Consider the following 17,768-nt stretch of genomic DNA (forward strand, 5'->3'; position numbering starts at 1 on the left):
GCACGTGCTTTATTATCTGAGCTACCCAAGCACGACTCGCGACCCGTCCTCACAGCATAGGTCCCGAGTTCGAGTCTCGGTCTGGCACATAGTTTTAATCTGCCAGGAAGTTTCAGAGCCCCAAAAGTTTGAAATATAGGTCAACGTATGATTCGTTGTGTTTCATCGAATTACCAGTAAAAATACACTGTTATGCGATAGCAGATTTGTTGGCTTGAAGGAGACGAGTAAGACGAAGGTGTCCTCAGAACCACGCGTCACTTACGCTAGACAGGGTGGTCAGAAACAGTTCTAAAAGCTCGTAAGGATGTTGCAGCGTAGAATGTGCTGACAAATAGTTGTTAAGATAAAAATTAGATACGTGGCGCCGTTTCCCAATTAGTTAGCATTTAAGGTAGTCAGTCAGGCCGTTGCGCGCGCTAATTCAAGCGGCTCGCCAGAGGCGGTGCCGCCAAACGTGTACTTCGTTTAGTTTTCTAAAACCGAAAAGAGAGCGATACACAAATTGGACACGGGACGGTAGTAAGAATCGAACACGAGCCAAAGGCTGAGCAATCTCGTGTGCTCTCATCTATGCTATAAGGACAACTGACACTGCACCCCATACTTGCCTCTTTCCTTCCCACATCCCTTCCTACCTGGCCCTCTTCAGCGCGCCCCCCGCCCATCTCCCCCCCTCTCTTCCCCTCCCTCCCTTCTTCCGGTCTCCCTCATCTCCTTGTGCCTGGCAGATCCTCCGTTTTGATCATCGTCAGTGTGCCACCGGGGTGTTGTTTACTGCTGCTTCTCCTGTGCGCCAAGAGGTGTGATTTTAATTGTGTACTGCCTTGAGGTTCGCTGTCAGTGTTTGTTATCTGCTACGCCATCCGTCGATACTTTTTATGCTCCAGTCATACTGTGCCTTGTGTTCTTTTAATTTTCGCAGTGTGTGGCTTTTTGTGTGCGCTACTTTTAAACAGTTTTTTATCTCCATTTTACAGTCGCCCCTTTTTTTGTCAATTGCCTTCCATGATGTTCCCCCTTTTTTATATCTATGTTCACCATATTCTCTCCTTTGTATATTTTTCACTGTCTTCTATTGTTTGTTCTATGTCTTTCGGCTGAAGAGCAGCGCATATGCTGCTGCCAGCCCACCCCGATGGGGAATTGAAATACAATAAAGAAAAAAAAAAAGTGGAATGAGGGCGATGATCGATAAACGAATCAAGCCGTGCTCTTAGGTGTTAGCATGTAATGCACACCCATACATTTGCTGCTTGTAAAGAAAAGATGTGATGGATTTAATTATAGTCACACCATGAATTCTTGGGCAACGGTGAGGAGGCTTGAACTCCACTGGCTAACTCGCACCACAACTGGAGGTCTATGTGTAAATTCCAAAATTTTTTTGCAGACTGCGGAAAAATGATTTCTTGTGGATATACAGCGTGGCATTTTATCGAGCGACAGATTGCCCTGGAAGAAGTGCATCTTTTTACATAGCGATAAGGTAATTCATGGGTAACGATGTAAGTGTACTTTAGTACTTTATGAAATGTAATAAAAGAGCATGTCTTCACAACAAGTTGGTAGGATGGCGTAGTTGACGTACTGGACTATTTTTTGTATGGATGGATGAAAGAAAAAATGACTGAAAACACTTTGGGAGCAACTGATACCCGTAATTCGTTCAGACTGTCCGTCAAAAATTATTACTATATCAAATTAGTTTACCAGACTAACAACGCATTACGAATAGCCCAGTCATCTGAAGTTTTGGCACTCAGAGTAGTCTCTACATATTATTAAATGGCTCGGTATTACATTTTTCATAGTTATCTTCACGATGTGTGCAGTATACTGTTATTGCATATCTGGGACACGTATGTAATATTTTTCTTGTTCTGGGGATAGAGATACATTCGCAGACCTTTCTCACTTGTTTATGGAAAATTTTGAAGATATCCACTAGATACTTGTGTCGGAAGAGTCGTTGGAAGCGAATGATTCTGCATTGATCAGTGGCGTCAACTAAAAAGAACTTCCAATCCGTCGGCCGAACTACCCCGCATGGAGCCTCCCGGCGAACATTGCCATACGCTCATTATGATTAACGGTCTGATTTGTCTTTGTAACGTTAGGCAACATGGCATTGCTATGCTTCCCGCATTTTTCCCGCGGGCATGCAGCTCTACTGTACGGTTAAATGATGATGAGATACTATTGAGTAAAATATTCCGGAGGTAAAATAGTCCCCGGATCTCTGGGAGGGGACTGCTCAGGAGGAGATCGTTATCAGGAGAAAACAAAATGTTATTCTACGGATCGGATTGCGGAGTGTTAGATCCCTTAATCGGTAGGTAGATTAGAAAATTTAAAAAGAGAAATGGATAGGTTGAAGTTAGATAGTGAAGTTCAGTGGCAGGAGTAACAATACTTCTGGTCGGATGAATACAGGATTATAAATACAAAATCAAATAGGGGTAATGCAGGTGTAGGTTTAATAATGAAGAAAATTAGAATGCAGGTAAGCCACTATGAACAGCATAGTGAACGCATTATTGTAAAAAAAAGACACGAAACCAACACCCACCAAAGTAGTACGAGGTTATATGCCAACTAGCACCGCAAATGATGGAGAGATTAAAAGAATGTATGATGAGATAAAAGAAATTATTCAGACACATAAAGGAGAGAAAAATTTAATTGTGTTCGGAGACTAGAATTCGATAGTAGGAAAAGGAGGAGAAGGAAAAAAAAAAAAAAGGAAACATTGACTGGGTGAAAGGAATGGAACAGGAAGCCGCCTGGTAGAATGTTGCACAGAATATTATATAATCACCGCTAACACACTGTTTAAGAACTACGAAAGAAGACTGAATATGTGGAAGACACCAGAGGACACTTCAGTATTTCTGGTTGATTATGCAATGGTAAGACAGAGATTTCGGAACCAGATTTTAAACTGTAAGACACTTCCAGGGCCATAAATGATATCTGACCACAGTTTGTTGGTTATGAAGTATAGATTAAAACTGAGGAAATTGCAAAAAGGTACGAAGTTAAGGAGATGGGACGAGGATAAGTTGAAAGAACCAGAGGTTGAGAGTTTCAGAGAGACCATCAGGCAACGACTGACTGAAACTGGGGAAAGGAATACAGTAGAAGGCGAATGGGTCAATTTGAAAGATGAAGTAGTGAAGGGAGCAAGTATCAATTAGGTAAAAAGAGAAGTGCTAGTAAAAGTCCTTGGATAACACAGGATATACTGAATTTAGTTAATGAAAGGACAAAATATAAAAATGCGACAAATGAAGCAAGCAAAACTGAATACAGACGTATAAAAAATAAGACTTGCAGGAAGTGCAGAAATCGCTAGAGGACACACAGAAGCATGTATAAGAAAGGGTAAGGTAGATACCGCCTATAGGAAACTTAAAGAGTCTTTTGGAGAAAAGAGAAGCAGCTGTTTGAACATCAAGAGTGCTAAACAAAGAAGCGAAAACTGAAAGATGGAAAGAATATACAGAGGTGCTACGTGAGGGAAAAGACTTGGAGGCAGTATTATAGTAAGCGAAGCAGAACTAGATGATAATGGGATGGGAGATCTGATACTGCGTGAATAATTTGATAGAGCAGTGAAAGACCTAAGTTGAAACATGGCCCTTGGAGTAGACGACATTCCCTCACAACTACTGATATCCTTGAGAGGGAGAGCCATGACCAAACTATTCCACCAAGTGTGCAAAATGTGTGAGGTATCTTCAGAAGCCCAAGAATAATGTAATAATTGCAATTCCAACGAAAGCAGTTGCTGATAGGTGAGAAAATTACCATACTATCAGTTTAATGAGTAGTGGTTGCAAAATACTGACATGAATTATTTACAGAAGAACGGAAAAGCTGGTAGAAACCAGCCTTGATGAAGATCAGTATGGCTTCGGAGAAATGTAGGAGCACGCGAAGCTATGCAACCCTACGACTTCCCTTAGAACATAGGTTATCCTACGTTTATAGTATTTGTAGACTTAGAGAAAGCTTTTGACAATGCTGGCTAGGAAACACTCTTTGAAATTCTGTGGTACAGGGGAGAAGTACAGGGGGCGAAAGGTTATTTACAACTTGTCGAGAAACCCGACGGCAGTTATAAAAATCGGAGGGCTTGGAAGGGAGACAACGTTTGAGAAGGGAGCTAGACAATGTTATAACCCATTTCTGACATTATTCAGTCTATACAATGAATAAGCAATAAAGGAAACCAAAGAAAAATTTGAAGAAGTTCAGCGAGAAGAAATAAAAACTTTGAAGTTTGCCGATAACATTGTAATTCTGTCAGAAAAAGCAAAGGACTTGGAAGAGCAGTTGAACGGGACAGTGTCTTGGAAAGGACATAAATGAACATCAACAAAAGCAAAAACAATTTAATCAGGCGATGCTAAGGGAATTAGATTAGGAAATGAGACACTAAAAGTAGGAGATGAGTTTTGCTATTTAGGCAGCAAAATAACTGATGATGGTCGAAGTAGAGAGGATATAAAATCACAAAGCATAAAAAGCATTTGTGCAGAGGGGAATTTTGTTAACATCGAATATAAATTTAAGTGTTAGGAAGTCATTTATGAAGGTGTTTGCGGGATTAGCCGCGCGGTCTCAGGCGCTGCAGTCATGGACTGTGCGGCTGATTCCGGCGGAGGTTCGAGTCCTCCCTCGAGCAGGGGTGTGTGCGTTAGTCCTTAGGATAATTTAGGTTAAGTAGTGTGTAAGCTTAGGGACTGATGACCTTAGGAGTTAAGTCCCATAAGATTTCACACACATTTGAACATTTTATGAAGGTGTTTGTCTGGAGTGCAGCCTTTTACGGATGTGAAACGTAGACAACAGGCACTTCATACGAGAAGAGAATAGAAGCTTTTCAAGTGTTGTGCTACAGAAGAATGCTGAAGATTAGGTGAGTAGGTCACGTAATTAATCGGGATGTACTGAATAGAACTGGGGAGAAAAGAAACTTGTGACACAACTGGACTAAACGAAGGGGTCGGTTCATAGGGTGCATTCAGAGACATCAAGGAAACTTCAATTTAGAATAGGAGGGATATGTGGAGACTGAAAATTATAGAGGGAAACTAAGAGATGAATACAGTAAGCAGGTTCAAAAGGATGTAGGTTGGAGCAGTTATTCGGAAATGAAGAGGCTTGCAGAGGATAGAGTAGCAATGAGAGCTCCTTTAAACCAGTTTTCGGACTGAAGACCACAACAATAACAACAACAACGACACAGGTCATCAGATTTTATTTGCTCTTCCTAAAGAGCATAAATTATTTAATATAAATAAATGAAAAAAGGATATAATTAAGAATTGAGAAAATATCTCTTGGGTTGTTGTTACAATTATACTTCGCATATCCTTGATTTGAGTGAAGCAAACTCACTGATTTAATCATTGAAGTCAAGTTTAGCAGCTATGTTGCATTCTATCGACACAATAGTTTGTTCCCAACTATCGACCTTAAGTAGTTTTTTATCATCCCTAATTTGCTGATTACCGTTCACGATACACTGCAGTAACTAGAACTGCCATAAATATCCTAGAAGCTCAGTGGTAGACGTTTGTTTATGATGCTACTTGGACTACATGACTAGAAATGACACTGTGGCAACATCGTGTGTTTACAGTCGTATGTCGAGTGAATGGCTTTTTCTTATGGGCAGAAAAAAGGAACACGAGAGGTACGAGAGTCATGTACCTCCTCCGGTTCGTTCTTGAACTGTCATTATTCCTTGTCTGGTTTTGGGCTCTCTCTGTGCCTGTGCTTCTGGCGGGGACCTACCTCGCCACCCCCTCGGTACCGTCTTGCTTGTGGAATCTTCGCTTCGTGAGATCGCCGTCATCTCTGATACAATTACTCGTAAGTGTACACTAAAGAAATCGATCTGACGACATATTAAGCGTGAAATTACAAATTGACAGGGAACATGCAGGTTGTTTCGAAAGAAACATACTTGCTGTAAGAAAAATAGCGGTACTCGTAATAAATCTATCGTAACTTCTGATCTAAAATACATATATCAGTTTAGTCGAAGTCTCTAACTAACCTGTCTTCACAATCTGTTCGATTAGAAGCTGTCACATCTTTGACGTCACTTGCTGGAAGCTTCAGTTTTTTTCGTGGATGCCTTTCAAAGACGTAATGACGGTTAGGACAATCCCTCTCGATGCGGCTAGCTGCAACGAAGAAGAATATACTATGAAATGAACAAATGAATGAAAAACCATTTATACTTCACTATTTTTTGTGAGGGTGGTTCTCCAAAGCTACCAAGTACTTGATAAAGATAGACATGACCGCCAACAGACATATAGACACATAGCATTTGGTATGTGGTGCAAGACAGTGTATACACTACATAAAATATATTCTGATTATATAGCATGCTTGACTATTATAAGATGAACGAAAGGGAGGAGTAGAGACAATAATACAAGCAAATAGTCCTTATAAAAGTAGGTCCGATAACGAATGGTTTCCCCCATGCGCCGTATGCACAAGCGCAGTCACGTCAGTGATACAACCCTGTTAATGTCTTCAAGGTCACTCTTCACGTCACCCGTGAAAGTAAAGTATTCAACCAACCAACAGTGATGTGCCAGCCGCGAAGTTGCAGCATAAACGTAGCCTTACAGTCCAGGTACCGGTTCCTACAGCGAACAGCAACCGCAGTGCGCACAAGTAGAATTTGAAGCGGTTGGCGTGGCTCCACACACATTTTCAAACGACAAAATGGTCGACATCCATCTCATATAATGGCGCGCAAATGGTAATGCACGTGAGGCAGCACGATTGCGAAGCGCATCTTCAGAGTAGACTGTCAGACAGCAGCGTGTCCCGTCTGTGTCTGCGCGAGACCAGTTCTTTCAAACCCAACATACAATATGCAGGTAGACTAAGAACAATGTCGACACCACGATAGCGGGAGTGTGTATTACATCAAGTGTGTGCGGGCACAGTTACCAGAAGGATTGTTGCAGCAGAACGCGTTTCGCCCTTCATCATATGGCGGATTTTAGATAAAGGACAGTTATACACATATCACGTACAAAATGTGCAGTCACTGGCCGCACCTGGCTCTTCAGTCAAGGTTGTCTTCTATCAATGGATCCTTGCACAATGTGGGAATGATACACAGTTCCTCGCGCACTTGTTGTTTACAGATGAAGCATGCTTTATCGAGATGGTATTATGAGCATCCACAACACACACGTTTGGGTTTACGGAAACCCTCATACAACCATTGAGGTCGCGCATCAGCGGAGACTCTCCATTAACGTTTGAGAAGGTGTCATTGGTGATCGGTTGATGGGGCCACATTTCCTGCGTGGCCAGGTACCCCGACTTGAACCCTTTGGATTTTTTTGTGTAGCTTGAAAGCTTTGGTGTATTCTAGTCCCGTTGATAGTTCCGACGAACTCTGGGAACGCATTTTGGATAGTTGCCAATGTATTCGGAACACGCCTGAGATTTTTGAACGTTTACGGCCAACTATGATGAAACATGCTGAAACTATCCTTCACATGAACGGTTGCCACGTGAAATACTAGTAAAGTGTTTGTTCTCAAGTGCATATCTGCAGTTTGCATCCTTGGGGACTCTGTTATAAGGTGCTCACGTCGTGTAGGGGAAAAATGAATCCATTGGTTTCCGGACCTGTGTCTATTAGAATTATTTACTTATTTCCTGGTCCTCTGCTCGGCCCTTTCCTTTGTACTTATAATAGAAAACACTCTGTATAATGACGTAAATGCTTACTGTAAAGTTCCCCAGTCCCACACTATTATCATAGTATGCCAATTTTACAAGTACGTTTACAGAAACTTTCTATAATGCTTAATGCTCCACAATATTTGATGGCATTCGCTCATCCTTGCAAGCCAGTATGATTTGATTATCTCAACAAGAAGATGACTACAATATAGGAACTAGACATGAATAAATACTCTTACTACAGTTTCTTGGCGGTCATGCTTTCTTTTTTCATTTGTATTTTGTGGATTCCTTCTAAAGAATAATATCAAATTTTCAGGATCCAAATTATATCACAGGACAATGATGTTACAATAGTAATTTCATTGTCAGCACTCTCTCAACAGCTTTAGACTTTGGAGAAATCTAATGAACAAGACGTGAAGAATGGATCCATTACATTTTCACGCTGTAAATACAAGAAATTGTCTTACAAAACTTAACTGTTACCAGATAAGGTATAAGGAATATTAAAAACGAAAGTATTACTAGCATAATTACTTACACATCAAGCACACTTCAGTGAAGTGTACACTATTCGGTACTAAGACAAGGTTCCCGATACCCTCTGGATGAGCTTGTTCTCTCGTTAAATAACACGTTGATTCTTCATACTCTGATGATCCACTGAACGAAGTAATACGATTTCCTGCTTGGAAGTCAAATGATGTGCAAGTCCTGACTAAATTGTTCGTAGCAGTCCGATCTCGTAGGCACAAATCCTGGCATTTTTCTAAAACCTTGAATGGCGGCAACGTATCTCTCACCTGTAAAACAAATATAATAATACTGATAATGAAACTAGGCTTTATTTGAAATTAACAAAAAGGTGTTAACAAACATTTGTAACAGTGACACATGACGATTCTTCAAATATAAATGCACTGCGCACAGATATTCAGTGGTCTGTACAGTGTGGATAATTCTATACATTCTTCAAGTCTGCTAGGAATTCTCCTTGTGAGCGACAAAAAAAGTAATCTTCACCTGAGCAAATATCAGAACAAAAGCACTAGCGCTATTTCAAAATATGACTTCAAATGGACATACAGCTCATTCTCAAAAATCTGTGTTTACATTGTAGATACCTACTGGTCTATCAGGGATGTAGGCGTGGCTTTACCGCAACCATAGGGAACGTTGAAATGTTGTGGCATACCTTCCCAAATAATCGGTAGTACAGATATACCATCAACCAAAGGGTGTAATAAATATTGGAAATATTAAATCATGTAGTTTGACCAAATTTAGCAATTTTACGGTCTTTTCAGAGACGCTCAGTTTAATAGCTACATATGCTAAATTTTGGACTAAGATATTAGTGCAACTGAAAATTGCCCCACGAAAATAATATTTTGTTACAGTTCTTATTTTAGATGTTACGGACGTTTTTATGATTTTTCTTGTCTTTTCAAGTAAACAATGTAGGTTAAGCACTAGATACACTTAAGCTACGGAAGAGGCTTTTAGGTACGAAATGGAGAAGATAATTTAGTTACGTTATGTAAAATTGGAGCTTTTTAAATTAAATACTTCAGTTTCCAGTCATCCACTGTCCAGTGGCGTCGCACTTTACACAACTTCAGCTGTCGCTTAGGACAGGAATATGTGGCTTATGAGGAGCTGCTCGACCATTTTACCCCATTCTTCTTAACGCTCTACGCATATTCAACACGCTAGCCGGACTGCTGGTATCATTTTGGAGCTCATGAGTGATTTTTTCCATTGATTTCATGCCATTTTTTACAACCACCGTCCGCAATACTCGACGGTCAGTACATGAGGTCTGCCTGCTCTTGTTTGTTTTCACTTCACAAAAACATCACCAACAGTCGACTTGGACAGCTTTAGGTGGGTTGACATGTCCCTGATGATTCTTTACTGAGGTGGCATCCAATGACTAGTCCACATTCGAAGGCACAGAGTTCTCAAGTTACTGCTTCTGTACTGACAACAAAATACTCCACCCTTCCCTCCTGTTATACTGACGGTCCGGCTTCGTAACATCTAATAGTTCCACATCTCTCGGACTGTACTGATACTTTTGATCAGGTAGTGTAGGAGTGGTACTGCTGACCAGCCCTCAGCTCGTGAAGACTGGGGCTGCCAACCTGTACTCTGCCGAAGCTGGATGTAATTTTCACGGTCTTGATAAGTCCTGTGCGTTTACCGCCGATTGTTCGAGTTTTAATATAGTCCTGCCGGTTCGGAACACACCGGCCTTTCGTTGAAAGTACAGCGACGATAGCTTTCAGCTCATGAGTTTCCTTTTAAAGATTCTGTGTTACTTAATGGTTTCTCCTTACAGGTTTATTCTGTATTTTAAGTATGAAACTTTCTATAAATGCATTTTTCAGTTCTGACCACTCCAGATATTTGGTCTCTTCTATTTTGAAAGATTTGCAGTAGGTTCTCGAATTAGTTTATAATTTAATTTCCACACTTGATAGATTTATATGAAAACCGGTTTGGAGGTGTTATTCCACTAGAAATATAATGTTTTCTTTCTTTTGATTTCCGTGAGCTCTATGCAGAGCTCACTCAGACGTATTTTGGATTCATTACATTCACATTCGCTTGGCAGAACCCTTTTCAGGAACTCCGCGCTCGCTTTAGTTCTTCGGTTTCAAAGATTGTATCTGTTTATGAGCCTTCCTAGTTTGTGGGTATGAAATGAGACAAAACTACATTTTCATCTTTCTTGTTTCATTTTGGTAGAGATTGCGACCTGGTCTACACTCCTGGAAATTGAAATAAGAACACCGTTAATTCATTGTCCCAGGAAGGGGAAACTTTGTTGACACATTCCTGGGGTCAGATACATCACATGATCACACTGACAGAACCACAGGCACATAGACACAGGCAACAGAGCATGCACAATGTCGGCACTAGTACAGTGTATATCCACCTTTCGCAGCAATGCAGGCTGCTATTCGCCCATGGAGACGATCGTAGAGATGCTGGATGTAGTCCTGTGGAACGGCTTGCCATGCCATTTCCACCTGACGCCTCAGTTGGACCAGCGTTCGTGCTGGACGTGCAGACCGCGTGAGACGACGCTTCATCCAGTCCCAAACATGCTCAATGGGGGACAGATCCGGAGATCTTGCTGGCCAGGGTAGTTGACTTACACCTTATAGAGCACGTTGGGTGGCACGGGATACATGCGGACGTGCATTGTCCTGTTGGAACAGCAAGTTCCCTTGCCGGTCTAGGAATGGTAGAACGATGGGTTCGATGACGGTTTGGATGTACCGTGCACTATTCAGTGTCCCCTCGACGATCACCAGTGGTGTACGGCCAGTGTAGGAGACCGCTCCCCACACCATGATGCCGGGTGTTGGCCCTGTGTGCCTCGGTCGTATGCAGTCCTGATTGTGGCGCTCACCTGCACGGCGCCAAACACGCATACGACCATCATTGGCACCAAGGCAGAAGCGACTCTCATCGCTGAAGACGACACGTCTTCATTCGTCCCTCCATTCACGCCTGTCGCGACACCACTGGAGGCGGGCTGCACGATGTTGGGGCGTGAGCGGAAGACGGCCTAACGGTGTGCGGGACCGTAGCCCAGCTTCATGGAGACGGTTGCGAATGGTCCTCGCCGATACCCCAGGAGCAACAGTGTCCCTAATTTGCTGGGAAGTGGCGGTGTGGTCCCCTACGGCACTGCGCAGCTAGCGCCATTCGACGGCCAACACCGCGGTTCCTGGTGTGTCCGCTGTGCCGTGCGTGTGATCATTGCTTGTACAGCATCCGTGCGTCGCTGCGGTCCGGTCCCAGGTCGACGGGCACGTGCACCTTCCGCCGACCACTGGCGACAACATCGATGTACTGTGGAGACCTCACGCCCCACGTGTTGAGCAATTCGGCGGTACGTCCACCCGGCCTCCCGCATGCCCACTATACGCCCTCGCTCAAAGTCCGTCAACTGCACATACGGTTCACGTCCACGCTGTCGCGGCATGCTACCAGTGTTAAAGACTGCGATGGAGCTCCGTATGCCACGGCAAACTGGCTGACACTGACGGCGGCGGTGCACAAATGCTGCGCAGCTAGCGCCATTCGACGGCCAACACCGCGGTTCCTGGTGTGTCCGCTGTGCCGTGCGTGTGATCATTGCTTGTACAGCCCTCTCGCAGTGTCCGGAGCAAGTATGGTGGGTCTGACACACCGGTGTCAATGTGTTCTTTTTTCCATTTCCAGGAGTGTATTTAAAACTTCGCGTTATTTTGGATGGGGGATCTGCTATTGAAACATATGGAAGAAAACTTAAACTCTCATGAACAGGAAAGGAAGATAGCTACCCACTATGAAAAACAAATGCATCAAAATAGAGTTGTTAACAAGAAAAAAATGATACTAACATTGTGGTTCCATCGTCCTGGCAAGACTTTTTCTTCCATAGAGCCGGCCGGAGTGGCAGTGCGGTTCTAGGCGCTACAGTCTGTAGCCGAGCGACCGCTACGGTCGCAGGTTCGAATCCTGCCTCGGGCATGGATGTGTGTGATGTCCTTAGGTTAGTTAGGTTTAATTAGTTCTAAGTTCTAGGCGACTGATGAGCTCAGAAGTTAAGTCGCATAGTGCTCAGAGCCATTTGAACCATTTTTCTTCCAGAGTGACTGCTACTTCATCCTCTCTCTGTGGTGTAACTGCGACACAGGATAAGGAGGAGAGGTAAAGTTTTGCACCCCCGATAGTGAGATAAGCTGGAGGAGGAAGGGAAAGTGAATTTGCTGTAGCCTTTTAAACAGAACCATCCACGTATTCTCCTAAAGTAATTTAGGGAAATCACTGAAACCCTAAATCTGACTGAACGGCGTTTGAATCCCACTAATCTCATATACTAGTCCAATGTACACTACTGGCCATTAAAATTGCTGCACCACGAAGATGACGTGCTACAGACGCGTGTAATGAGGAGAAATGCGTACCATCACGTTTCCGACTTTGATATAGGTCGGATTGTAGCCCATCACGATTGCGGTTTATCGTATCGCGACATTGCTGCTCGCGTTGGTCGAGATCCAATGACTGTTAGCAGAATTTGGAATCGGTGGGTTCAGGGGGGTAATACGGAACGCCGTGCTGGATCCCAACGGCCTCGTGTTAACTAGCAGTCGAGATGACAGGCATCTTATCCGCATGGCTGTAACGGATCGTGCAGCCACGCCTCGATCCCTGAGTCAACCGATGGGGACGTTTTTAAGACAACAACCATCTGCACGAACAGTTCGACGACGTTTGCAGCAGCATGGCCTATCATCTCGGACACCATGGCTGTGGTTACCCTTGACGCTGCATCACAGACAGGAGCGCCTGGGATGGTGTACTCAACGACGAACCTGTGTGCACGAATGGCAAAACGTCATTTTTTCCGATGAATCCAGGTTCTGTTTACAGCATCATGATGGTCGCAGCCGTGTTTGGCGACATCGCGGTGAACGCACATTGGAAGCGTGTATTCGTCATCGCCATACTGGCGTATCACCCGGCGCGATGGTATGGGGTGCCAGTGGTTACACGTCTCCGTCACCTCTTGTTCGCATTGACGGCACTTTGAGCAGTGGACGTTACATTTCAGATGTGTTACGACCCGTGGCTCTACCCTTCATTCGATCCCTGCGAAACCCTACATTTTAGCAGGATAATGCACGACCGCATGTTGCAGGTCCTGTACGGGCCTTTCTGGATACGGAAAATGTTCGACTGCTGCCCTGGCCAGCACATTGTCCAGATCTCTCACCAATTGAAAACGTCTGATCAATGGTGGCCGAGCAACTGGCTCATCACAATACGCCAGTCACTGCTGTTGATGAACTGTGGTATCGTGTTGAAGCTGCATGGGCAGCTGTAATTGTACACGCCATCCAAGCTCTGTTTGACTCAATACCCAGGCGTATCAAGGCCGTTATTACGGCCAGAGGTGGTTGTTCGGGGTACTGATTTCTCAGGATCTATGCACCCAAATTGCGTGAAAAAGTAGTCACATGTCAGTTCTAGTATAATATCTTTGTCCAATGAATATCCGTTTATCATCCGCATTTCTTCTTGGTGTAGCAATTTTAATGGCCAGTAGTGTATTAATCGCCTTGTTTGGAGTATTGCGATGGCGGAGAGTCACCGTACAGCTCTTCCAGTGAATAACATTGGCAGAGCTGCTGCTTCTCGTTCAAATACCATTTAAGCTGTCGTTACGAGACTGTGGACCCCGTTTCAGACCTCTCATTAAAGGAATATCCAAAATGTAGACTGGCAATGGCAAGGAAAGCGTTTCTCAAGAAGAGGAATTTGTTAACATCGAGTATAGATTTAAGTGTCAGGAAGTCGTTTCTGAAAGTATTTGTATGGAGTGTAGCCATGTATGGAAGTGAAACATGGACGATAACTAGTTTGGACAAGAAGAGAATAGAAGCTTTCGAAATGTGGTGCTACAGAAGAATGCTGAAGATAAGGTGGGTAGATCACGTAACTAACGAGGAGGTATTGAATAGGATTGGGGAGAAGAGAAGTTTGTGGCACAACTTGACTAGAAGAAGGGATCGGTTGGTAGGACATGTTTTGAGGCATCAAGGGATCACAAATTTAGCATTGGAGGGCAGTGTGGAGGGTAAAAATCGTAGAGGGAGACCAAGAGATGAATACACTAAGCAGATTCAGAAGGATGTAGGTTGCAGTAGATACTGGGAGATGAAGAAGCTTGCACAGGATAGAGTAGCATGGAGAGCTGCATCAAACCAGTCTCAGGACTGAAGACCACAACAACAACAACAACCCTGGTGGTATCGGAGATCGACACCGAGTCCCCATCTTAGTCATCAGATACGCCAACCGTTCAGTCACAGGGGCATGGTATCTGTTTCACAAGATGTGGCTAAAATGGAATGATTAATTATTTATAACTGATGCAGGTATAGAAAGAAGTGAGTGGCTTAATTATGTCAAATCTAGAAAAAAAAATTAAAATGGGAGGTTTTTACTTCGTTACAAATATCTTGGAAATGCGGTCGCAGTTGAGAGTAGTAGCGCCGTTAGATGACGTCAGAGAGGCCCGGCAGGCGGAAGTGGAAGTGCGCCTATTGATGGGTACACTTCCGGGCGCGCCCTACAGCGGGACAGCCCGCGATTCTTCCGTGGATGCTGTAGGGAGGAGCCGCGCAACGGCAGTGGGAAGAGCACAGTAGCGGAAAAAGTTTACGATGGGTTTGTTTATAAACAACTTTTCTGCTACCAGTCACTGTTTTGTTTTATTCATATTTTACACGACGCGCTTGGGGAATGATACGCATTTTCCAGTGTGTTTTCTCTGTGTACTATGCCATTTTTACATTGTCTCCGATATGTAAAGTTCTGTTTTGTTTTATTGACTTTACTGCACTTTATAAAAAACGCACAAATTTTAGTTAGTTATCGATTTTTTGTATTTATTTAGTGTCGAAATTTAGAAGAACTTGTTCTTACAGTTTTCTTATGGTCCATTTGCGCAGAGTCTCACACATGTTAAACATCACACATAGTTTTCAATGCAGGGTGTACATCGAGAATAACTTACATAAACAAACAGTTACAAAGATGAGTTTAGATATAGCTGACATAGATAATGTTACAGGTGTTCCACAGATTATGATACTCTTTTATACAGAGGGTACTTATCTTAAAAGTGTGGATCATAATTTGCTTATATCTATTTTTTTACAGTGCTGCTTATTTCTATGTGTTACTATTTTTATTTAAGTAGATTGTCAAAGAATCTAAAGAGATTCACTTATTGATTTTCAAGTTTACCATTTAATATTTGGTCTTCATATTTTCTGTAATGTGAATATATCTCCAGTTCTTGTAACAAACGGAGTTTACGCTCTTTATGTAGTCGGTGGAGTACTTTGAAAATTTTCTCTACTTTTACAAATGGGTGCCCTGTATTAATTTTGTGTGTGGCTATTACTGGTGTCTATCTGTTGTGTGTGTAGGCTTTAATGCGCTCTCTGTACCTGGTGTTGAAATTTCGGCCTGTTTGTCCTAAGTTGACTGTGGAACACCTGTAACATTTTCTCTGTCAACTACGTCTGAAATCATCTTTGTAACTGTTTATGTAAGTTATTCTCGATGTACACCCTACACTAAAAATTGTGTGTGATGTTTAACATGTGTGAGACTTTGCACAAGGGGACAATAAGAAAACTGTAAGTGCCGGTTTTCCAAATTTCGCCTCTAAGTACAAAAAAAATAGGTAACTAACTAAAAATTGTGCGTTTTTTATATATTGAAATAAAACCAACAAAACAAAACAGAATGTCACAGAACGAAAACATTACATAAAAATGGCAAAGTACAAAGAGAAAACATACTTGAAAATGGGAATCATTTTCTGAAACGCGCCGTGTGAAATATGAATAAAAGAAAATAGTGACTGGTAGCAGAAAAATTATTTATAAACGAACTCATTGTTTTCACAGTCGCAGGCTTTCACAGAAACCATGAACAATTAGCAAAATCAGATCATAAGTTCAGCACCAAAGGTTTGGTTGGTTAGTTGATTTGGGGGAGGGGACCAAACAGCAAGGTCATCGGTCCCAGCGTATTAGGGAAGGAAATCGGCCGTACCCTTTCAAAGGAACCATCCCGGCATTTTCCTGAAGTGATTTAGGTAAATCACGGAAAACCTAAATCAAGATGGACAGATGAGGGTTTGAACCGTCGTCCTTCCGAATGCGAGTCCACTGTGCTAACCGCTGCGGCACTTCACTCGGCCCAGTGCCACAGTTAGCTAACCAGTTTCGCACCTAAAATACGAACTTTACCGTTGAAAGACGTCCATAAGAACTTTTTGTAAGCGCAAAAGCGCAAAAGAAAGGCTCAAAACTAATTTTTCTGTAAAAATGAGAAAAAACAGTCACTGGTCGAAGTATTGCAGTTGACACGCTTCTTTGGTGGTAGTAAACTTTTAGTTTTGACAGAAATGTCAACGCAACGCAAAAATAGAAAGAGCCTGTGAGATTGAAAGGTGAAACAAATCCGGATGGAATACGCACGCTACGGTAACCACCCGTTGCTCCGGGACGCGGAAGAAACGCGTCCTATACAGATTCTCATATAACGAGCACGTTCCTTATGTCCGTCTCTATAACCCAACACATGGACATTTAAATCAAGAAAACACGCAGAATAGTGATATACCGATTCAGCAGACCCCATGGTTAGGACATTGGCTTGTTTTCGAGTGAATGCTGGTATAGTTCCTTTGAATAGGCCACGGGATAGCTCCTTTTCTCTCCTTGAGTTAAACTAGTGCCCTGTTTCCAGTGACGTCACAGTTGATGTGTCGTTAAGTTCCAATCTTCTTTCAGAATAGAGTTACATGAAACGCAGGCTAATAGCGTACCTGATAGTTACCCCTACAGATTAAGACGACGTGGCGTCAGGGAAGGCATCTGACTACAGAAACAAGTGGAGAGTAGAAATGGGAAATGTTGTAACTGCCAACCCCCACATTTGTCAGAAGAATCTCCTATCTCCTTTACATCACTTATTTTTATCCATAAATTAAGAAGGTATTCTGATACGATAGCCGACATATTCGTCTTGAGAGATTCAGCAACAATGTTGATATTTAAGATAATTCTTATTTATTGTCCCGTCTCAGTTGCACATTTTTAATTAGATTACATGTTTCGATCATTAAGTATCATATTTAGATCAAAATAGTTGCGTCAGCAACCCGTCTTGTTTATTCAGAACCATATATTCTGATACCACAAAATTATGCTATCCATCATATCCTGCAAAAAATGATGAGACAAATTGGAAAATAAATAATTTATTAAGAACGTCCTAAGTTTCATACCAGGACACTGACTTGTTCTAAGCGCCAATAAGAAAGTTTTTGTTTCAAGTGGCATTAATATAGAGGCATTAGGTTTTATTTGTGATAATACAATACAGAAACACAACAATGATATTTTAACTAGCAGAACTGTGTTCAACAA

At 42.5% G+C, this 17,768-nt stretch overlaps 1 protein-coding gene across 1 annotated transcript in view; it reads right to left on the reverse strand.

Annotated features, from left to right (window-relative positions):
* Positions 1-17,768, reverse strand: part of LOC126183586 (uncharacterized) — a 151,626-nt gene that overhangs the window by 90,468 nt on the left and 43,390 nt on the right. The window contains exons 3-4 of the mRNA XM_049925684.1: positions 8,285-8,546; positions 6,074-6,203 (exon numbers count right to left, since the gene is read on the reverse strand). Coding sequence (XP_049781641.1) covers positions 6,074-6,203; positions 8,285-8,546 — 392 coding nt within the window. The remainder of the gene's footprint in view (positions 1-6,073; positions 6,204-8,284; positions 8,547-17,768) is intronic.

The sequence above is a fragment of the Schistocerca cancellata genome, chromosome 4, assembly GCF_023864275.1.
Source record: "Schistocerca cancellata isolate TAMUIC-IGC-003103 chromosome 4, iqSchCanc2.1, whole genome shotgun sequence".
In the NCBI taxonomy this organism is placed as follows: domain Eukaryota; kingdom Metazoa; phylum Arthropoda; class Insecta; order Orthoptera; family Acrididae; genus Schistocerca; species Schistocerca cancellata.